At 39.4% G+C, this 19,774-nt stretch overlaps 2 protein-coding genes across 2 annotated transcripts; both read right to left on the bottom strand.

Moving 5' to 3' along the window:
• Positions 1-1,098: 1,098 nt before the first annotated feature.
• Or11h4c (olfactory receptor family 11 subfamily H member 4C) lies at positions 1,099-2,073 on the bottom strand. Its single transcript, NM_001000837.1, has one exon. The coding sequence runs from the start codon at positions 2,071-2,073 to the stop codon at positions 1,099-1,101; it is 975 nt and encodes a 324-aa protein (NP_001000837.1).
• A 13,409-nt stretch (positions 2,074-15,482) lies between these two features.
• On the bottom strand, positions 15,483-16,457 carry Or11h4d (olfactory receptor family 11 subfamily H member 4D). Its single transcript, NM_001000836.1, is given in 1 exon segment — positions 15,483-16,457. A coding segment is annotated over 1 exon segment (975 nt).
• Between the last annotated feature and the right edge of the window lie 3,317 nt (positions 16,458-19,774).

Here is a 19,774-nt window from a genome sequence, read left to right on the forward strand (position 1 = left end):
GCTCTATTGTTTGCATGTTATGGCTTCATATTTTGTTTTAAGAGGGATATGTGTGTGTGTGTGTGCGTGCGTGTGTGTGTGTGTGTGTGTGTGTGTGTGTGTGTGTGTTTCTTGTGCTTTTCATTTGATTATCCTTCAGTGTTTTTTTTCCTCTTTCTCTTGTAAAGAACGTGAGGAAGAAAGAATTGAATTAGTGGAGATGTAAAGATAATCTGGAAGGAGATGGGAGACAGCAACCATAATCAAAATGTTATATAACAATAAACAAAATACAAAAAAATGAAAATAATAAAACTAGAAGAAAAGCCAGATGATAGTATTAGATCATCATCAGCCTCCCATACCCTGCTACCATTTGTATGGTTTTTACTGTTACATGATAACATGCTAAACAGGGATTTTCATGCTATTTGCCTCTTTATTAATGTTAGACTGCTTAGGGTTTTAGAAATTCCTTGGAAGAAGGTGTACATAATTTCCACTGAAGTAGTTCCAGTAGAAGTTCTCTGAATATCAGTCCATATTGTTGTGTGAAACATTCACTTCTTTCTTCTTTTCATCTAGATTCTTAATCAGGTCTCTTTTTCCAGTTCTGAGAATTGAACTGAATCAAATCTTTTTTATTACCAGGACATATAATGTCTGTGTTGGAACCAGAAGGCTATTTTTAATTCACGTCTTGCAAATACTAATCTAAACACATCTATAAACAATCAAGGTTGGCTTCATTGTCTTGGTACAATGATCGAGGAGGTGTATAATGAATCCATGGGTACCAGAGTAGGAGATCACCTCACATAGGAATCACATTTTATTTAGCCTTTGAAAAGTATCACTGGGTGTGGAAAACAAGTTCAAAACCTGGCATGGTGGGACACAGCAGGAATCCTAGTACTTGGAATATGGAAGCAGATGAATTAGATCTCTGCAAGGTTATCCTTGGCTAGAGAGTAGTTTGAGACTAGCCAAGACTACATGAGACCCTGTCTCAAAAAAATAAATATAACAAAGAGCAAAGACAATTGAATGAGTTGATATAACATGACACATCTCTAGTTGGTTCTTTATTAGAACATGTAAGTATGCCACAGCTTTGACTCAAATCTTTTTGACAATTCTCATTCCTAACAGAACTTTCCTCAGAGCAAGTTTCATGTCCGAGTTACGAAGGCTATAAATCAGAGGATTAAAGAGAGGAGTCATTACAGAGTATACAAGGGTAAGGATCTTCTGCATCAACGTTGAAATGCCATATGTAGGACTCATGTACATTATCATTACTGTCCCATAGAAGAGTGACACCACAGCTAAATGGGAACCACAGGTAGAGAAGGCCTTTCGCCTGCCAGCTGCAGAAGGAACCTGAAAAACAGCCCTGAGCAACAAAATATAGGACCGAAGAATGTATGTAATAGTGAAAAACAGGAAAAAAGAATTTTGGACATAAAAAACAAGTTTGGTAATAGGTGCTGGGGCACAGGACAAAGCCATCAATGGGTCCATGTCACAGAGGAAGTGATCAATGGTATTAGGACCACAGAATGGAAGTTGAGAGATGGAGAAGACAGGGATTGGGTATCCAAGGAATCCAATGAGCCAGCATGATGATACCAGAATGCAACAAAGCCTCCTAGTCATGATGACAGGGTAATGTAATGGGCGGCAAATGGCCAGGTATCTATCATAAGCCATTACTGTCAGGAAGAAACATTCACTTGTACCCAGCGAAAAGAAGAAATAGAACTGTAGGAAGCACCCTGAAAATGAGATGGCCTTGGTCTTAGACAGAATGTTGGCTAGCATGTTAGGAGCAGTTGAGGAAACATACCAAATTTCAAGGAAGGCAAAATTTCCCAGGAAGAAGTACATGGGGGTATGTAGTCGTGAGTCACATATTACTGCACAGATGATGGCTCCATTTCCCAACAAGGTCAAGACATAAAACACCAAAAACAACACGAAGAGAAAAATTTGTATCTTCCAGGAACCAGGAAATCCCAAGAGAACAAATTCAGTTACATGTGTTGCTGATGTGTTCATGGTTTCTACGTATCTGAGGGGGGAAAAAGACATGAGTTTAACCCCAATTCCCTTACTTTCAATATATCTGTAGGTCTTTATGAGTACCAAACATAAGTTCTACAAAGAAAGACAAGAATATTTTGAAAGCAGATGGAACCAATCCTATCTTATTTTGGATTGAGTACATTTCTATACCAGTGATATAACCTCTTTCTTTTCTACTTCTTGGTCCTCCTGAGAGAGGAGTCCAAAGGGATCTAGCTAATTAGAGATAGCTATGATGAAGATCACTGACCATCTATACATACATTCCCCAAATAGCCCTACATTATGATTCCCCAGCACTAACCTCTATGCTATAGTGCTTTCATGGTCTATGGCCTTTCATTAAATGCATCAGTCCATTGCCAAGGCTCAAGCCAGGCAAAAGAGAATCATCTTGTGTCTTTAATTCTTTACCCCACCATTTCTCTTTGATGACCCTAGGTCCTGGTGCTTGAACAGTTTTTCACCTTATATCTCCCTCTCATCTGTACGGATTTCTTACCCTTCACTATCTAAGAAATTTACTGGTTGAGTGACCTTCGTCTTGAGTCTCTAAACTTCATTTTTCTTAGTGAGACACAATTCTGAGTATATAAAAGTGCTAATTTGGGCTGCTCATTTATTATTCTACAAACCCACACCAAATCTATGTAATCAGCTCCTTCTTCTCTATTCTCACAAATTTTCATGGCATTGTTCAAATGCTTCATGGGCACAGCTGTCACTTAAAAGCAACTTGTGAAGCAGCAGGCCTAAGACTGATCTTACGGATCTTCATGGCTACCTCTGATCAGTTGTGGACCTCCTGCACATGATTCCCTTTCCAATTCCTCTCCAGTTGGGAATGATGCTCAAGACTGACAAATCCTGGCTAACACTACATCTTGGTGGACGACTTAAGGTATTAAACTAGGACCCACATCCAAATAAATTGTCTATAAGGATGTCTCCACACTCCTCATGGAGAGAAAAAATAATGCAGAGACTCCAAAGGCACCTACTCTCTTGGTGGCCTGAATAAGGTGGGATGAATCTGAGTGCCTGCACCATTTTCTGTCTGTGGTAAAACTGTGGACTAACATGAAAGGGAGAGATACCTCCCACTTCCCTTCTCCAACAACAGATAAGGAATCTGGGGATTGGATTCTCAAACTGCAGACTCAAGCTGTCCTTGTTGCCTCATACAATAGTAAGAAAGGGAGTGTATGGCAGGCCTTACCTGTAGGATCTAGACATGTAGGCCCCTCTCCAAGCACTCTGCTCCAATAGAAACATGACCTCCTTCTTTACAGTTCCTCCCTATGCCTGCCTGTCACTCACAGCATTGCATTACCTAATTCTTAATCCCAAAAATGATAAAGGCTATCATCCTCAAAGGAACAGTTTTATAAAAATTAAATTTCTTTATTGTAATTAACAGGCAAAAATCACAAGGACAAACTAAGGTAGCCACTCAAAGACATTCTTGCTCTGTTCTAAACTTTGTACATCTCAATGAGCTTCATATAGTTAAAGTAGCCATTTTGAAGTCACGGTGGTTCAAGTAGGGTTTCAAACTTTCATTATCAATTATATATTTATACACTTACCCACCACAAAAAAGAAAACTATAATAAATAGAACATAGAAACATAATTAGCTTTATATCCTCTTTCTCAGCTCATGTATCTTTCCTTATTGTCTACTATTACCCTATCTTGTTCTCCTTCTAAATGTTGTGTTATACCCACACTTACAGTTGTCTACAGGTGTGTGTGTGTGTGTGTGTGTGTACGTGTGTGCATGTGAATGTGCATGTATGTGTTGACAATAGGTTAGGATCCACATATGAGCGAGAACATGAGGTTATTTTTCTTTCAGAGACTGGATTGCGTTATGTTATATGATATTTTCTTATTTGGTAATGTCCTTATTTAATATTATACTTTCTAAATCTATCCAATTACTTGCAAATTTCATTTCATATTTCTTCATAGCTGGAAAGTATCTTCCATTATCTATCTGTTGAGGGCATTAAAGTCGCTTCTGTTTCCTTGATGAAATGAATACAGCAAAGAAGATGTACAAACATCTTTGCTGTAGGGTGTGAAGCTATCTAGCATATTCCAAGGAGCAGAATAGCAGGTTCACATGGTGATAGTATTTTGAATTTTTTGAGGAACATCCAGGCTAACTTCTATAACACACAGTATTAATTTGCACACCCACCAGCAGTGAATAGGCATTCCTCTTTCCCCTCATTTTCTCCATCTGTTGCCAAAATCTTGACAATAGCTTTCTAACTGGCATGCAGGGCTGTATCAAAATAGTTTGAATTTGCATTTCCCTGGTGATTAGGGCTACTGAACACTTTTTAAGATAATAAATGGTTTTTGGCCTCTTGTTTCTTCCTTTGAAAACTGCCTGTTTTATACTTCCACTTGTTTGTCAGTAATTTTATTTTGTATCACTGGTATTTAATTTGGGCAGTTCTTGGAAATTCTGGATATTAGCCATCGGTCTGAAGAGCAGTAGGTAATGATTTTCTTCCATGCTATGGACTATCTGTTTGCTGTGATGACAGTTTCTTTTGCTGTGCAGAAATTTTTTAACCCCATGTCGTCTTCTGTTTTGGTCTGTGGGGCTGGTGCCTGTGCCACTAATGTTCTGTTCAGAAAGCTCTTGCCCACCCCACCACCTCAACGAGTCTTCTCTATTCCTGTGCCCCGGCAGTTTCATTGCTCATGGTTCTAATTTCACAGGAATAAGGGCAGTTTGTTCTGGAGCCAATTTGAGTTGAACATGGCCTAGCACCACAGATACAGATTATGCCAAATTACATGTTACAATGTGGAAGCCGTTTCACAAAATTTTTTCTTATTTATAAAACAGAGAAAATTATAAATCAAGACAAGATTAACATATATTGGTGTGTGCATCAGAGAGATAGGTACACTGAGAGGGAAGAAGATTTCTATAGGCTCAAGATGCTATCTAATGACATTCTTAGCTTTTGGATTGATAGAAGTTAGTTACTTGATTAAAAGAATAGATTCTAAAAGGTTTTTTCTTAGTGCCACAGATATTAGTTCTGACACCGGAGACAAGGATTGGCTGTTCTAGAGGGCCATAGCTTAGCCCAAGATAAGAAAATTAGCCTCTGAACTTGCAACATTCCAACCTCGCCAGAATACTGAACTTTCTTCACTTATTGAAAACAGATTATTTTCTATGAAATATTCTAAATATCGCTTCCCAACTCCAGCTTTTCCCAGATGACTAATTCTCTGCCCATCCAAACATGCTCCATTTCTTTACCTCTCTCCCTCATTAGAAAAGAAATAGTCATCTAAAAAATATTAAAAACAAAATAAGTTAAATCAGAAAAAAGACAAGAGTAGGACAAAACAAACAACAAGAATAACCCATGCACAAGAAACAGAGATGTAAACACACATGTTCACATAGACAGTAATCCCATACAAACATAAAAACAGAAACCATGATACATACACAAAGGAAAGACACGAAGTTTAGAGAAAAGGGGAAAAAAATAAAAAGATACCCTGACTAATCACTAAAGACAAAGAATCTCCAAAAATGACATACTGTTTGGCATGGTCTTCTACTGTTGGGCATGGAGCAAGCCTTACTGTGTACCCAGTAAGACTTAAATTAATGTCTTTGATCTACTTCAGGTTGGCAGTTTTTAAAACGGAGGGAAAAATATACTTGGGACTCTGGGAAGTCTTACCCACAAAATCCTAACCTCTAAAGAAAACGATCCATTACAGACGATCTGTTCTCCTTACAAAGGATACACATCTCTGTTCTTTGGTCCTACATAACTTCTCTTACCTGTGGTCATCTAATGTTGTCCCTTTAACTAACCTCTTGTATAAAGTGGTCTCAGAAGGTCCCCCAAAACTATTTAGAGCCCTTAATTCCTACCAGAAAACATTCTTACACCTAAAAGGAAAGCCCTAGTCTCTACCACTCTCGCCTGGTATTGCTAGAGTCATCTAGATTTGCTCATCTTTACTTAGACACTAGATAGGATTATGTCCTGGACCTCCAGTGTTATGATATAGCCTGAGGTGCATGTATTGCCTCTATTCCTAAATAGCTAGAAAGGACTGTCTCTATTTCTATCATTTTAACTTTCTTTTTTCTTAGAATCTATTTATCTTCTTTTATGTATGAGTGTTTCACCTGCATGTGTGTATGTGCACCATGTGTGTGTGCAGAAGGTCAGAAGAGGGTGCCCTGTAACTGGAGTTACAGATGGTTGTGAACCACTGTGTGTGTTCTGGAAAATGAACCCAGGTCCACTGCAAGAGCAATTGGTATTCTTGCCTGCTGAGCCAGCTCCTTTATTTTAATTCCCAAAACTCTAAAAGTCTTGTCTTATCTTCATTATATAGCAAATATGCCATTTGTAAAAGCCTCCTTTAGCTTACCAGTCTGTGTTCTATCCCTCCAGCCTCTACAATATCCGTGATGCTTCCTCACAGACCATTGACCTTCTACAGATGCCATTTCATAACCCAGCTACTTCCAACTCTGCTTCTCTGGGATCAGAAGAAAGTCTTCATGACTACAACTGCTACTCTAACCTCTCTTTTACACACAGAAAAGCAAGCTAGTCCCCATTATGGTATTTTCACAAGGCTTGTTCAGAAATCTCAAAATGTTTGCTGTGGAATTCAGGAACAAACTTGATGCCACATAGCTGAAGTTTGGTGCCTGGTGGCTGGAGCCTTTGACAAGGACCGAACTTTGATCATCCAGCGCTACCCTTATTTGCCTATCACTTATTTACATTGCACAAATCATATATCTGGAAATTACATGCACAGCAGCTCTGGCCACTCTCCACTGCCTTTCTTCACAATGAACAAATTGTATGCCAGGAGCCTATTATACAAAGAAACTCAGCCAAACAACAAAAATACTACTGAAAAGCAGAGAGTCCTTCATCCCAATGTATTATTCCATGCCTTAAACATTACTGTTATTACTTCTGAATCCGTCACTGCCCTCTCTCCTGAAGCTTTCCTATACCATGCTAGCTGTCTGGCTAGCATACCAAAAGAATTATCTTTTTATATATGTTTTTCTGCATTCGGTATAATATGCACAATCCCACCCAGATGAAACGCAAAAAATTGAGAATCTTCTATTTTTCTCCTTTTAAGACTTATTTTTGTTCTTTTTTCCACTTGGAGAGGTTTAATGAGAGAAGAAGAGGAGAGGAGAGAAAAGGCCGGCCATGAGCATGTGGAAGGAATTGGGGCAGATAGAGAGAGAAGGGACAGAGACAGTGGGAAAGACAGCAGAGAAGCAAGAGCAAGAGCTTATCTTTATTCTTAATTATGTATATATTTATTTTCCTGTCTGGGTTTATGAAGGTCCTGGCTACAATGATAAGAGGTAGGTCAACCCTGGGACCTTTGGAAGAGCACTGTTTTTCAGCCACTCCATGGTGAACTTTAAGGATGAAGAAAATGCAGGTAAATTTTAAAGGGGCCACAGATGAAAGACAGGCAGATTTTCTCCCATTTTATCTGGTGGAATTAATTTTTGTGGGGAAAGTAAAAGACCACTTTCAAATATTTAGACAGCAAATTATGTATCAATGGAAAATATGTACGTAAGAATTGAACAGACAAAATGTGCAGATCTACATATCTATGCAGTAGTAGTTTCAGAATAAGTTAGTATTTAAATGATATAACAAAAGGGCTTAAGGAGACCTGAGAGGCACTCCGTGGTTTGGAGCACACACTGCTCTTGTAGAAGACCTGAGTCTATGTCACAGCACACAAGTTAGGAGCCTCACAAGTACCTGTAACTTTAGTTCCAGAGGTGCCTGATGCCTCTAGCATCCACAGGCACCTGCCCTCACACACCTCCCTCTCCCCTTGCATAATGCACTGACAACACTCCGTAATTTATTTTTCCTACTACCGTGCCCTATAAGAGATTTATTATCAACATTATTTTTCTCTGGAAGCCTTTGGGGGAAATGTAGATAGGTAATAGAATGTCAAAGAAAGAATGCTTAACTGAAAATGAGAGATCAGGGGGCTGGGGATTTAGCTCAGTGGTAGAGCGCTTACCTAGGAAGCACAAGGCCCTGGGTTCGGTCCCCAGCTCCAAAAAAAAAGAACCAAAAAAAAAAAATGAGAGATCAGTTTTCATATGAATGGAATAGGCTGGCTCAGCAAAGCCTCATAATCCCATATTTTCAAAGTTCTAAAGTTACTGTTTTATTATATTATATTTTTGTTTAAAACAAAGTTTAAACTTTAAAGACATTTTGATTGTATTCTCCCTCTCTCCCAAGTCCTTCCAGATCCCCCCACATTCCTTATCCACCAACTTTTAGTTCTTTCTCAAAATCAAACAACAAATACAAAAAAAACCTCTGAAAATCAAAATAAAGCAACACTCAAGAAGAAAACTTCAAATCCTTACCAAATAAAAGCAAATAAAAATACTGTGTAGTCCATTATCTGTTTGTCAACTATTCCTGAACATCAAGCCTGATTTGAAGCAGTTTAAATATACAATGTCCTCTATTAGTGGAAACTAATTATCACTCTCCAGAAAGGTATAAATGACAACTCAATAATTAACTTCTATCCCAGTTGCTAGGTTTCCTGAAGTTACTTTCAAGTATAGGTTACTACAACGAAATTTCTACCACTTCATGCTGTTTCTCATGCATTTGGAATTTGTATAATAATCTATAATCATGGAGGATCAGCTTTTTTATACATTCTGATTCAGTAGAAACAAGTAAATCAATAATGAAAAAAAACCCTTCTTCCCAGGATTCTCACTCAGTACATTGTCTTTCTAGGTAGCCTGAGAAAAGGAATATTCCACTGAACAACTCCTAGAAAATGAGATGGTTTCTAACTGATGCTCTAATAATCACAACAATAACATTTTATACTATAATTGTCTGTATCACGGTTCATTTTAGAACTGTAGCTCAGGGAGAGTTCAAATTTTCTTCAATAAATATTTCCCCTGTATTCACGGTTGAAAGTTTGGGGGCTTTCTCTGGTTGGGTGAACAGTTGCTTGCTTGCTTGCTTGCCTGCATACCTAGTTAGTTAGTTAGTCAGTCAGTTAGTTAGTTAGTTAGTTAGTTAGTTACTTAGTTAGTTAGTTAGTTAGTTAGTCAGTTACTTAGTTAGTCAGTCAGTCAGTTAGTCAGTCTGTCAGTTAGTTAGTTAGCTAGCTAGCTACTTTTGAGTCATGGTCTCCCTACACAGCCCCTTCTGGCCCAGAACGTGCTCGGCATATTGCCCTTGCTTTCACAGTGAGCTGCCTGCTCTTATGTCTTGCATGTTGGAATTAAGGGTGTGTGCTCATTCCACATTTGGAAATTTTACACTAAGATGTTCTTCTCTACCTCCTTTAGCTCTTTCCGGAGAAACCCAAATAATTAGATTTATTAAGTAAAATGCACCCTATAATCTCCCTGAGGTGGTAATAATCTGAACCACTCATCTATTTCTCTTAGATGCAGGAATCTGTCCTGGATGTAAGGAATGGAGTACAGTGAAACTCTACTAGAGAAAGCAATGAGCACAGTAGAGCCTCACCTTACCTCAGCATCAGGCATCTCCTCAATGGCTCTGTGAGAAAAACTTAGAAAGGGGAATGGATAAATCTCTGTGTGGACCTCACTTCACATCAGGAGACTCGAGAGACTCATTCCATAGGACATTTGCTGAGATTTTTCACATGTGACCTTCTCCTAACTGAATGTAGTCCTATTTTATTAAGATCAAACAGAATAAAAAGAATGATTAAATTTTCATATTTATTAGGCTTTTATATTATTTACTTTTCTATTGCTGAGAAAAAATGCCATGATAATGGCAACATATAAAGTAAGTGTTTAATATGTCTTAGGGTTCCATGGGGTTAGAGTCTGTGTGGACACTGCTAACATATGTTTGCAGGAACAGCTGTCTTACTTAGGGTTTCCTTGCTGCGAAGAGATACTATGTCTAAGAAAACTCTTTCAAAGGCAAACACTTAATTGGATTTGGCTTACACTTTCAGAGGATCAGTCCATGATCATCTTGGTGAAAAGCATGGCTGTATGCAGGCAGACGTGGTGCTGAAGAAGCAACTGAGAGTTCGACATCTTCATTCAAAGGCAGGCAGAAGGAGAGTGACTTCCACAAGCAGCCAGGAGGAGACTCTTCCACAGTGGGAGGAGCCTCAAAGTCCAACCCACACAGATACTTCCTCTAACAAGGTCACGCCTCCTACAATATAGTCACACCTCCTAATACTGCCATTTCCCATGGACCAAGTATATGCAAACCACAATAACTAAGAGCTTACATCACAACCTATAAATAGGAAACATAAAGGAGTGCTAGGAATGGGATAAGCCTTTCAAAACCTCAAAGACATAAATACCCCAGTGACACACATTCTCCAAAATACCAACGCACCTTAATCTGTCCCAGACAGGTACACCCACCTCACAAACAAGTACTCAAACATAAGATACTGGGGAGTCCTCATCAAATCCCTCCCCTTGGAACTCAGGAAACTATGCTGATAGGAGGCAAGAAGATTGTAAGAGACAAAAGGGACTGTAAGATACAGACAGTGTCTCAGTTAGGGTTTTACTGCTGTGAACAGATACCATGACCAAGGCAAGTCTTATACAGAACAACATTTAATTGGGACTGCCTTACATGTTTAGAGGTTCAGTCCATTATCATGAAGGCAAGACTATGGCATCATCCGGGCAGGCATGGTGCAGGTGGAGCTAGAGTTATAAATCTTCATATGAGGAAAACAGGAGAAGACTGTCGTCTAGGAAGCTAGGATGAGGATAGAAAAGCCCACACCGAAAATGACATAGCTGCTCCCCAAGGCCACACCCACTCCAAACAGACCATACCTCCAAATAGTGCCACTCCCTGGGCTAAGTATATTCAACATGACATTCCACTCCCTGGACCCATAAGCTTGTTCAAACATATAAGTCTATGGTGGCCATACCTACCCATTGCATAATAGAGAAGTCCACTTAGTCCAACTTCCAAAGTCCCCTTAGTCTATAGCAATCTCAACAATGTTCAAAGTTCAAAGATTCTTCAGGAATTTATCCAATCACTTAAATATAATCCCCAAAGCAAGAACAAAAACCCAACTGGGAAAACTCCAAACTCTGTATCTCCAGGCTTAATATCATGGAAGGCTTCAGATCTCCAACTTCTTTTTCATCTCTGCTGACTGCAACAAACTTCCTTCTCCTGGGCTCGTTCCACTCCCTGTCAGCAGCTTTCCTTGGCAGTTCTGGAATCTTTAACACCTTGAGATCTCCAAGTCAACTCCAGCTTCACAGCTTCTGAGAGGCCAAACCTACTCTATCTTAGAACCGGCCTCCATCTTAAAAGAAAATGAAAAGAAAAGAAATCCACTTAACTCACAGCTGAACCCAAGCTGCACCCTAGTACCAGGAAGAACCCTATGGCTTGTTTTTGGCCAGACTTCCTCCCTGGCTACTTCATAGCAACAGACAATCAAAGATTAATCTGATTGGTTCAGACGAACTTTCAGAACATTTGTGATTGTATACAATCTTGACTCAGAACACCTCCTGTCATCTTACAATAGTCATGCAATTAGATGCTTTCCAGAATGGATACCCCCTCACTTGTTCCCATTTCCTTTATAGGAAAACTGTTTCAATGAGAATTCAGGGCTGTTCCACCAAACTGTGCTGTAGGTCAGCAGTGAGAAAGCCCAAACTCAAGTTTGTATTAAAGAGGTGCTGATGTGATTGTGATGGTGTCAGCTCCTGGTAATCCTTAGGGCTTGAGAATGGGACATAACACTTGTTGTTCCAATGTCTAGGATCCACAAATGATCTTCTAGGTTTACCAAAAGGGCTTGCATTACTTCTTCAGCTCTGTCCTCGGTAGCACCATAGGCTCCTGATGACTCTACTCCATTGTTTTGCTATCTATTCTTGGTAATAATCCCATGTTGCTGGCATCACCAATATGCTGGGAGGTCTTCAACTGCAACTATGCTTCATCAATACCCTCTCATAGACTCTCTTCATGGTGCTAAGCCTTGACTTCTTTGCATGACCCTTTCATCCTGGGCCATCAACTACAACTGAGACTGCACCATCACCAATGGTCTTCCATGGCCTCTCACAGTGCCAAGCCTCAGCTGCTCTCCATGATCCCTTCATAACTTCAAAACTAGTACCATCTTGGTGATTCTTACACATTACCAAGTCCAGGTGCAGTATGAGGCACAAACTTGGCTATCTCTAGAACACAGCTTCTTTGTGCACTAAGAAAACACTTCACAGATTTAACCTTAGTAATGCTGGCCTCTTCTTAGTCACTGCTACTCTCTTAGCTCCAGCTAACCAGCATCAATTGCCCCAGTAGTCTCTTCTCTTCTTGACTCTAAAGCCAGAGCCATATGGCTAAAGCTGCCAAGTTCTGCTTCTTCATGGATTCAAAAATGGAACACCCTTACTCTGTTTTCCAACTCCCTCACTTCATAAACTTACTATCTTTGAACTTGCTCTGTAGATTGACCTTGAACTCAGAGATCCACATGGCTTTGTGTCCTGAGATTACAGGTGTGTACTACCATGCCTCAGTATAAGATTTTCTTCACTAAGAACTTGCTCTGTCCTGGGATGGCCTTGATCTCAGAGATCTACTTGGCTTTGTCTCATGGGACTAAAGCTGTGTTCCATGTACCTAAACTTAGCTGGGAGAGATCTTATCCCAAAGTCCCACTCCCTTAATCTGTTAACTCCTAGAACACAGGATTCATCTCCATTCTACTTCCTACATCCTGATGCCATTTAATACTTGAACCATGTATTTTGTATTTTTCCTTGCTCCTTTTCATTAAAACACCCTTCATTAGAATGAATGTTAGTAAACACAGCAGAATTTATACCAGAATGTTTTGAGACTTCCTTTTTCAGAGCAATTAATCGGTATCTCTTCACCTTAAACTCAGACAGACTCTTAGGACAATTTCAAAAGCAGCCACATTCTTTAGCAAAATACCATAAGAATAGACTCTGCCCCACATACTAAAACTCTTCTGCACTGAAACCTCTTGAGCCAGGTCTGCACAGCACAAATCATTCTTAGCAACAAAGTCTTCTATATTCCTACTAGGATAGCCCATTAAGCTCCATTTAAAGGATTCCACTGCTTTCCAAATTCAAAGACCCAAAATCTACATTCTTCCAAACAAAAGCATAGTCAGCCCTAACACACCAATACTCAAATCCCTGGTACCAACTTCTGTCTTAGTTAGGGTTTTACTGCTATGAACAGATACCATGACTAAGGCAAGTCTTATAAAGAACAACATTTAATTGGAGTTGGCTTACAGGTTCATAGTTTCAGTCCATTATCATCAAGGCTGGGACATGGCAGCATCCAAGCAAGCATGGTGCAAATGGAACTGAGAATTTTACATCTTAATCTGAAGGCAAACAGGAAAAGACTGGCTTCCAGGCAGCTAGGATGAGGGTATTAAAACCCAAGTCAATAGTGACACACCTACTCCAACAATGCCATACCCCCAAACAGTGCCACTCCCTGAGTATATTCAAACCATGAGAGATGACACTAAGAAAACAATGTCTTCAAAACACCACAACTGATCTGATATACATATGAATGCACAGAAACTGTGGAGGTATGCACAAGGTCTGCATAGATTCAGGCCAGATGTGGTCCCATGTAGTTCTGAGAGGAAAAGTAGACAGGCACTCCCATCCCTAATCAATAAGCCATCTCCAATTGACAACCACCTACAACGGAAAAACAAGTTTTCTACAGTAGAGTCTCACTGGGTATATAAACTTAACATAGGCCTCATGCTTAGTAGTAGGTGGCCAACACAAAAACATAGATATATATTTTTGGCTTGTTTGGTTGGTTTTTGGTTTTGTGCATTTGCGGAGTTGGGTTTTGTTTGTTCTCTATCTCATGGTGCATTATTTGGGCATATTTTTCTTCCTGCTCTATTGCTTGCATATGATGGTTTCATACATTGTGTTTTAAGAGTAGTGTGTGTGTGTGTGTGTGTGTGTGTGTGTGTGTGTGTGTGTGTGTGTGTGTGTGTTTCTTGTGCTTTTCCTTTTGATTATTCTTTAGTCTTTTTTTCCTCTTTCTTCTCTAAAGAAAGTGGGGAAGAAAGAAATGAATTAGTGGAAAGGTAAAGACAATCTGGAAGGAGGTGGGAGATGGTAACCATAAGCAAAATGTTATATAACAATAAACAAAATACTAAAAAAGGAAAATAAAATGAAAATAATAAAACTAGACTAAAATCCAGATGAAAGTATTAGATCATCATCAGCCTCCCATATCCTGCTACCATTGGTATGGTTTTTACTGTTACATGATAGCATGCTAAACAGGGATTTTTCTTGCTATTTGCCTCTTTATTAATGTTAGACTGCTTAGGGTTTTAGAAATTCCTTGGAAGAAGGTGTTTATAATTGCTACAATTCTATATTTGAAATGTGTTTTTCAATCATATCTAGTTAATTATGTATACACAAAGACAACTCGTAGGAATAGGTTGCTCCTCTCCACTGCATGGGACCCATGGATTGCAATCAGGACATTAGGCTTTGTAGCCCACTTAGCCTCTCACCAGCCACTGAAGTAGTTCCAGTAGAAGTTCTCTGAAGATAAGTCCACATTGTTGTGCAAAAGTTTCACTTCTTTCTTCTTTTCATCTAGATTCTTTTTTTTTCTTTTTTTCAGAGCTGGGGACCGAACCCAGGGCCTTGCGCTTCCTAGGCAAGCGCTCTACCACTGAGCTAAATCCCCAGCCCCTTCATCTAGATTCTTAATCAGGTCTCTTTTTCCAGTTCTGAGAATTGAACTGAATCAAATCTTTTTTATTACCAGGACATAAAATGTCTGTGTTGGAACCAGAAGGCTATTTTTAATTCACATCTTGAAAATACTAATCTAAACACATCTATGAACAATCAAGGTTGACTTCATTGTCTTGTTACAATGATAGAGGAGGTGTATAATGAATCCATGAGTACCAGAGTAGGAAATCACCTCACACAGGAATCACATTTTATTTAGGCTTTGAAAAGTATCACTGGGTGTGGAAAACAATTTCAAAGTCTGGCATGGTGGGACACAGCAGGAATCCTAGTACTTGGAATATGGAGGCAAAAGGAATCTGATCTCTGCAAGGTTATCCTTGGCTAGAGAGTGAGTTTGAGACTAGCCAAGACAACATAAGACCCTGTCTAAAAAAAGAAAAAATACAGTAAACAGCAAAGACAACTGAATGAGTTCATACATCATGATACATCTCCAGTGGATTCTTTATTAGAACATGTAAGTATGCCACAGCTTTGACTCAAATATTTTTGACAATTCTCATTCCTAACAGAACTTTGCTCAGAGCAAGTTTCATGTCCTTGTTACGAAGGCTATAAATAAGAGGATTAAAGAGAGGAGTCATTACAGAGTATACAAGGGTAAGGATCTTCTGCATCAATGTTGAAATGCCATACGTAGGACTCATGTACATTATCATTACTGTCCCATAGAAGAGTGACACCACAGCTAAATGGGAACCACAGGTAGAGAAGGCCTTTCGCCTGCCAGCTGCAGAAGGAACCTGAAAAACAGCCCTGAGCAACAAAATATAGGACCGAAGAATGTATGTAATAGTGAAAAACAGGAAAAGGGAATTTTGGACATAAAAAATAAGTTTGGTAATAGGAGCTGGGGCACAGGACAAAGCCATCAATGGGTCCATGTCACAGAGGAAGTGATCAATGATATTAGAACCACAGAAGGGAAGTTGGGAAATGGAGAAGACAGGGATTGGATAGCCAAGGAATCCAATGAGCCAGCATGATGATACCAGAATGCAGCAAAGCCTCCTAGTCATGATGACAGGGTAATGTAATGGGCGGCAAATGGCCAGGTACCTATCATAAGCCATTACAGCCAAAAGGAAAGATTCACTTGTACCCAGTGAAAAGAAGAAGTAGAACTGCAGGAAGCACCCTGAAAATGAGATGGCCTTGGTCTTAGACAGAATGTTGGCTAGCATGTTAGGAGTGGTTGAGGAAACATACCAAATTTCAAGAAAGGCAAAATTTCCCAAGAAGAAGTACATGGGGGTATGTAGTCGTGAGTCACATATTACTGCACAGATGATGGCTCCATTTCCCAACAAGGTCAAGACATAAAACACCAAAAACAACACGAAGAGAAAAATTTGTATCTTCCAGGAACCAGGAAATCCCAAAAGAATAAATTCAGTTACATACGTTGCGGATGTGATCATGGTATCTACATATCTGCGGGGGAAAAAAGACATGAGTTTAACCCCAAGTCCCTTACTTTCAAAATATCTGAAGGTCTACAAAGAAAGACAAGATTATTTTGAAATCAAATGGAACCAATCTTATCTTATTTTAGATTGTGTTTCTATGCCAGTGATACAACCTCTTTCTTTTCTACTTCTTAGTCCTCCTGAGAGAGGAGTCCAGAGGGATCTAGCTAATTAGAGATAGCTATGGTGAAGATCACTGGCCATCCAGACACAAATAGCCCTATATTATGATTCCCCAGCACTAACCTCTATGCTGTAGTGCTTGTAGAGTCTATGGCCTTTCAGTAAATGCATCAATTCATTGCCAAGTCTGGAGCCAGGCAGAAGAGAGTCATCTTGTGCCTTTGCTTCTTCACCCCACCATTCATCTTTGATGACATAAAAGCCCCTAGGCCCTGGTGCTTGAACAGTTTTTCACCTTGTATTTCCCTCTCATCTGTATGGATTTCTCACCCCTCACTATCTAAGAAATTTGCTGATTGAGGGTTCTTCCCCTTGAGTCTGTAGGCTTCATTTTTCAATGGTTAGTAGCACATAGAGAGGTTTGAGTTGAGTTCTCAGCACCCAAGTTGTGTAGCCCATTAGTACCTGTAACTTTAGTACGAGAGGTATCCAGTGCCTCTAGCACCCACAGGCACCTGCAATCATATACCTGCCTCTCCTTTGCAATAAACATACACCTTTAAGAAAATGACTTTTAAAACAGAGTTAACAAGAATCATAATATATATGTATATACATATACATATATACATGTACATATATAGAGAGAGAAATTTATTAATTTTATATCTATTATTTTGGGTATTTGAGGTCACTAGAAATGTAAGAAAAAAAGTTGGCAAGGTAGCAAGCCACACAGATCCAAAGGGAGGATCATTTGTGATCCCAGAGAACAAAGATTTGGGCTTTAATACTTTTAGTCTCTGGTTTGCGCTAGTTTAGTTGTTGTTGTGGTGGTGGTGGTGGTGGTGGTGGTGGTGGTGGTGGTGGTGGTGGTGGTGGTGGTGGTTTAATTTTATGTGTATGATCATTTTGCCTACATGTATGTTTGTGTACCACCTGTGTGCCTGAGGCTTGGGGAGGCCAGAAGGAGGCATTGGATTCCTATGACAGATGATATGGGGGCTGGAACTCAAACCAGGTCCTCTGAAAGAATTGCCACTGCTCTTAACCACTGAGCAGTCTCTCCATCCGTTGTTTTTATGATAGTTGAGGAAATGTGAAAAGGTCTAACTCCCAAGCTTCAATGTCCACCTTTCAAATCATTAGTCAGCGCAAAAAACATGCTTTATCATCTCCCTTGAAGCAAATGAATTCCAGGTATTTATTTATAAAATATAAATCAATCTCTTTCTCACCTACAGATGACAGATGAAGGGCATACATATTTTTAAACAAACAACTAGAATCATGAGATCTGAGTTTCCCGATTTTCGTTCTGATAAAAAGATCATGCCTGTTTAATGTGAATAATAGCAAAACTGACAACACAATGCAATTTATTCTTCCTACTGCTATGCCCTGTAAGAGATTTATCAACAGAAACATTATCTTTTAAAATGTAGATAGGTAAGAGAATTTCAGAGAGAAAATGCTTAACTGAATCAGTTTTCATATGAACAGAATAGACTGGCTTAGCCAAGTCCTGTAATCCCACCTTCTAGCAGTCCTGAAGTTACTTTTTATTATATTATATGTTTAAAACAAGGTTTAAACTTAAATATATTTTGATCATATTCTTCCTCTCTCCTAAGTCCTTACAGATCTTCCCATACTCCATATCCACCCAACCTTTAGATTTTCTCAAAAATGAACCAAGAAAAAAAATAAAACCACAATCAAAAAGAAAACTTCACATTGCTACCAAATAAAAGCAAAAAAAAAAATACTGTGGAGTCCATTATATTTTGGTCAACAATTTCTGAACATAAAGCCTTATCTGAAGTGGTTTAAATATCCAGTGTCACTCTATTAGAAGAAACTGATTATCTCTCTCCCAGTAGGTATAAATTACAACTAACTGGTTAACCTCTAGCCCAGTGGCTAGGTTTCCTGAAGTTACTTTCACGTATAGGTTAGGAGAGTGAAGTTGCACCACTTCATGCTCTGTTTCATGCATTTGAAATTTGCAATACAATTTTTCATCTATAATCCTAGGGGATCAGCTTCTCTATACACTCTTTCACTAGAAGGAAGTAAACCAATTATGAAACCTACCAGTGCAAGTGGATAACTTGATTAAAAATCCTTCTTCCAAGGATGCTCACTCACTCAGCACATTGTCTTTCCAGGTAGCCTGAGAAAGGGAAGATTCCACAGGACAACTCCTAGGAAATGAGATTGGCTCTGAATGATGCTCGAATAATCACATAATAACATATTTTTTACTGTAACTTTCTATACTCACTGTTCATTTTTCAAGTGTGGCTTATGTAGATTTCAAATTCTTTTCACCCAATGAATATTTGTCCTGTATTTACATTTGAACATTTGGGGTCTTTGTCTGGTTGGATGCTCGCTTCCTTGCTTGCTTGCTTGCTTGCTTGCTTGCTTGCTTGCTTGCTTGCTTGCTTGCCTGCTTGCCTGCTTCCTTGCTTGCGAGACAGGGTCTCCCTACACTGCCCCTAATGGCTCAGTACTTGCTGTGCACACTGACCTTGCTTTCACAGTGAGGTGCCAGCTCTGAAGTCTTGCATGTTAGAAATAAGGGTGTGTGCTTGTTCTACATTTGGACCTTTACACTAAGTTGTTCTTCCCCACCTCCTTTAGCTCTTTCCTGAGAAACCCAGATAATTAGATTTATTAGTAAAAGACACCCTATAATCTCCCTGAGCTGGTTAAAATCTGGACCACTCATCTATTTCTCTTAGATACAGGATAGCCATCCTGGATGTAAGGAATGGAGTACAGTGGAGCTGTACTAGAGAAAGCAATGAGCACAGTAGAGCCTCACCTTACCTCAGCATCAGGCATCTCCTCAACAGCTCTGTGAGGAAAACATAGGAAGGGGAATGGATACATCTGTGTGTTCATCTCACTTTACTTCAGGAGACTTGAGAGACTTGTTCCCTAGGACTTTTCTTCAGACTTTTCACATGTGACCTTTTCTTAAGTATATGCTTCCTCTCGGGAATTATTACAACCACCACCCCTTCCATCTCCAGGTGGTCTCAGGGGCTTCCTCATTTCCCCTGAAGGACATTCTTCTTCCAACTCTTGGGATTTATGTGTAATTTAGTATATTTGCTTTTTTGTGTATTAACTGTTACAGATTGTCTAGAGTAAAGAAAAAAGTAGAG

This window comes from Rattus norvegicus, chromosome 15, assembly GCF_021556685.1.
Source record: "Rattus norvegicus strain SHRSP/BbbUtx chromosome 15, alternate assembly SHRSP_T2T, whole genome shotgun sequence".
NCBI lineage: Eukaryota > Metazoa > Chordata > Mammalia > Rodentia > Muridae > Rattus > Rattus norvegicus.

Excerpts from the sequence above, each read along its gene's own strand:
- Or11h4c (NM_001000837.1), bottom strand. The coding sequence starts at position 2,073 with ATGTCTTTTTCCCCCCTCAGATACGTAGAAACCATGAACACATCAGCA.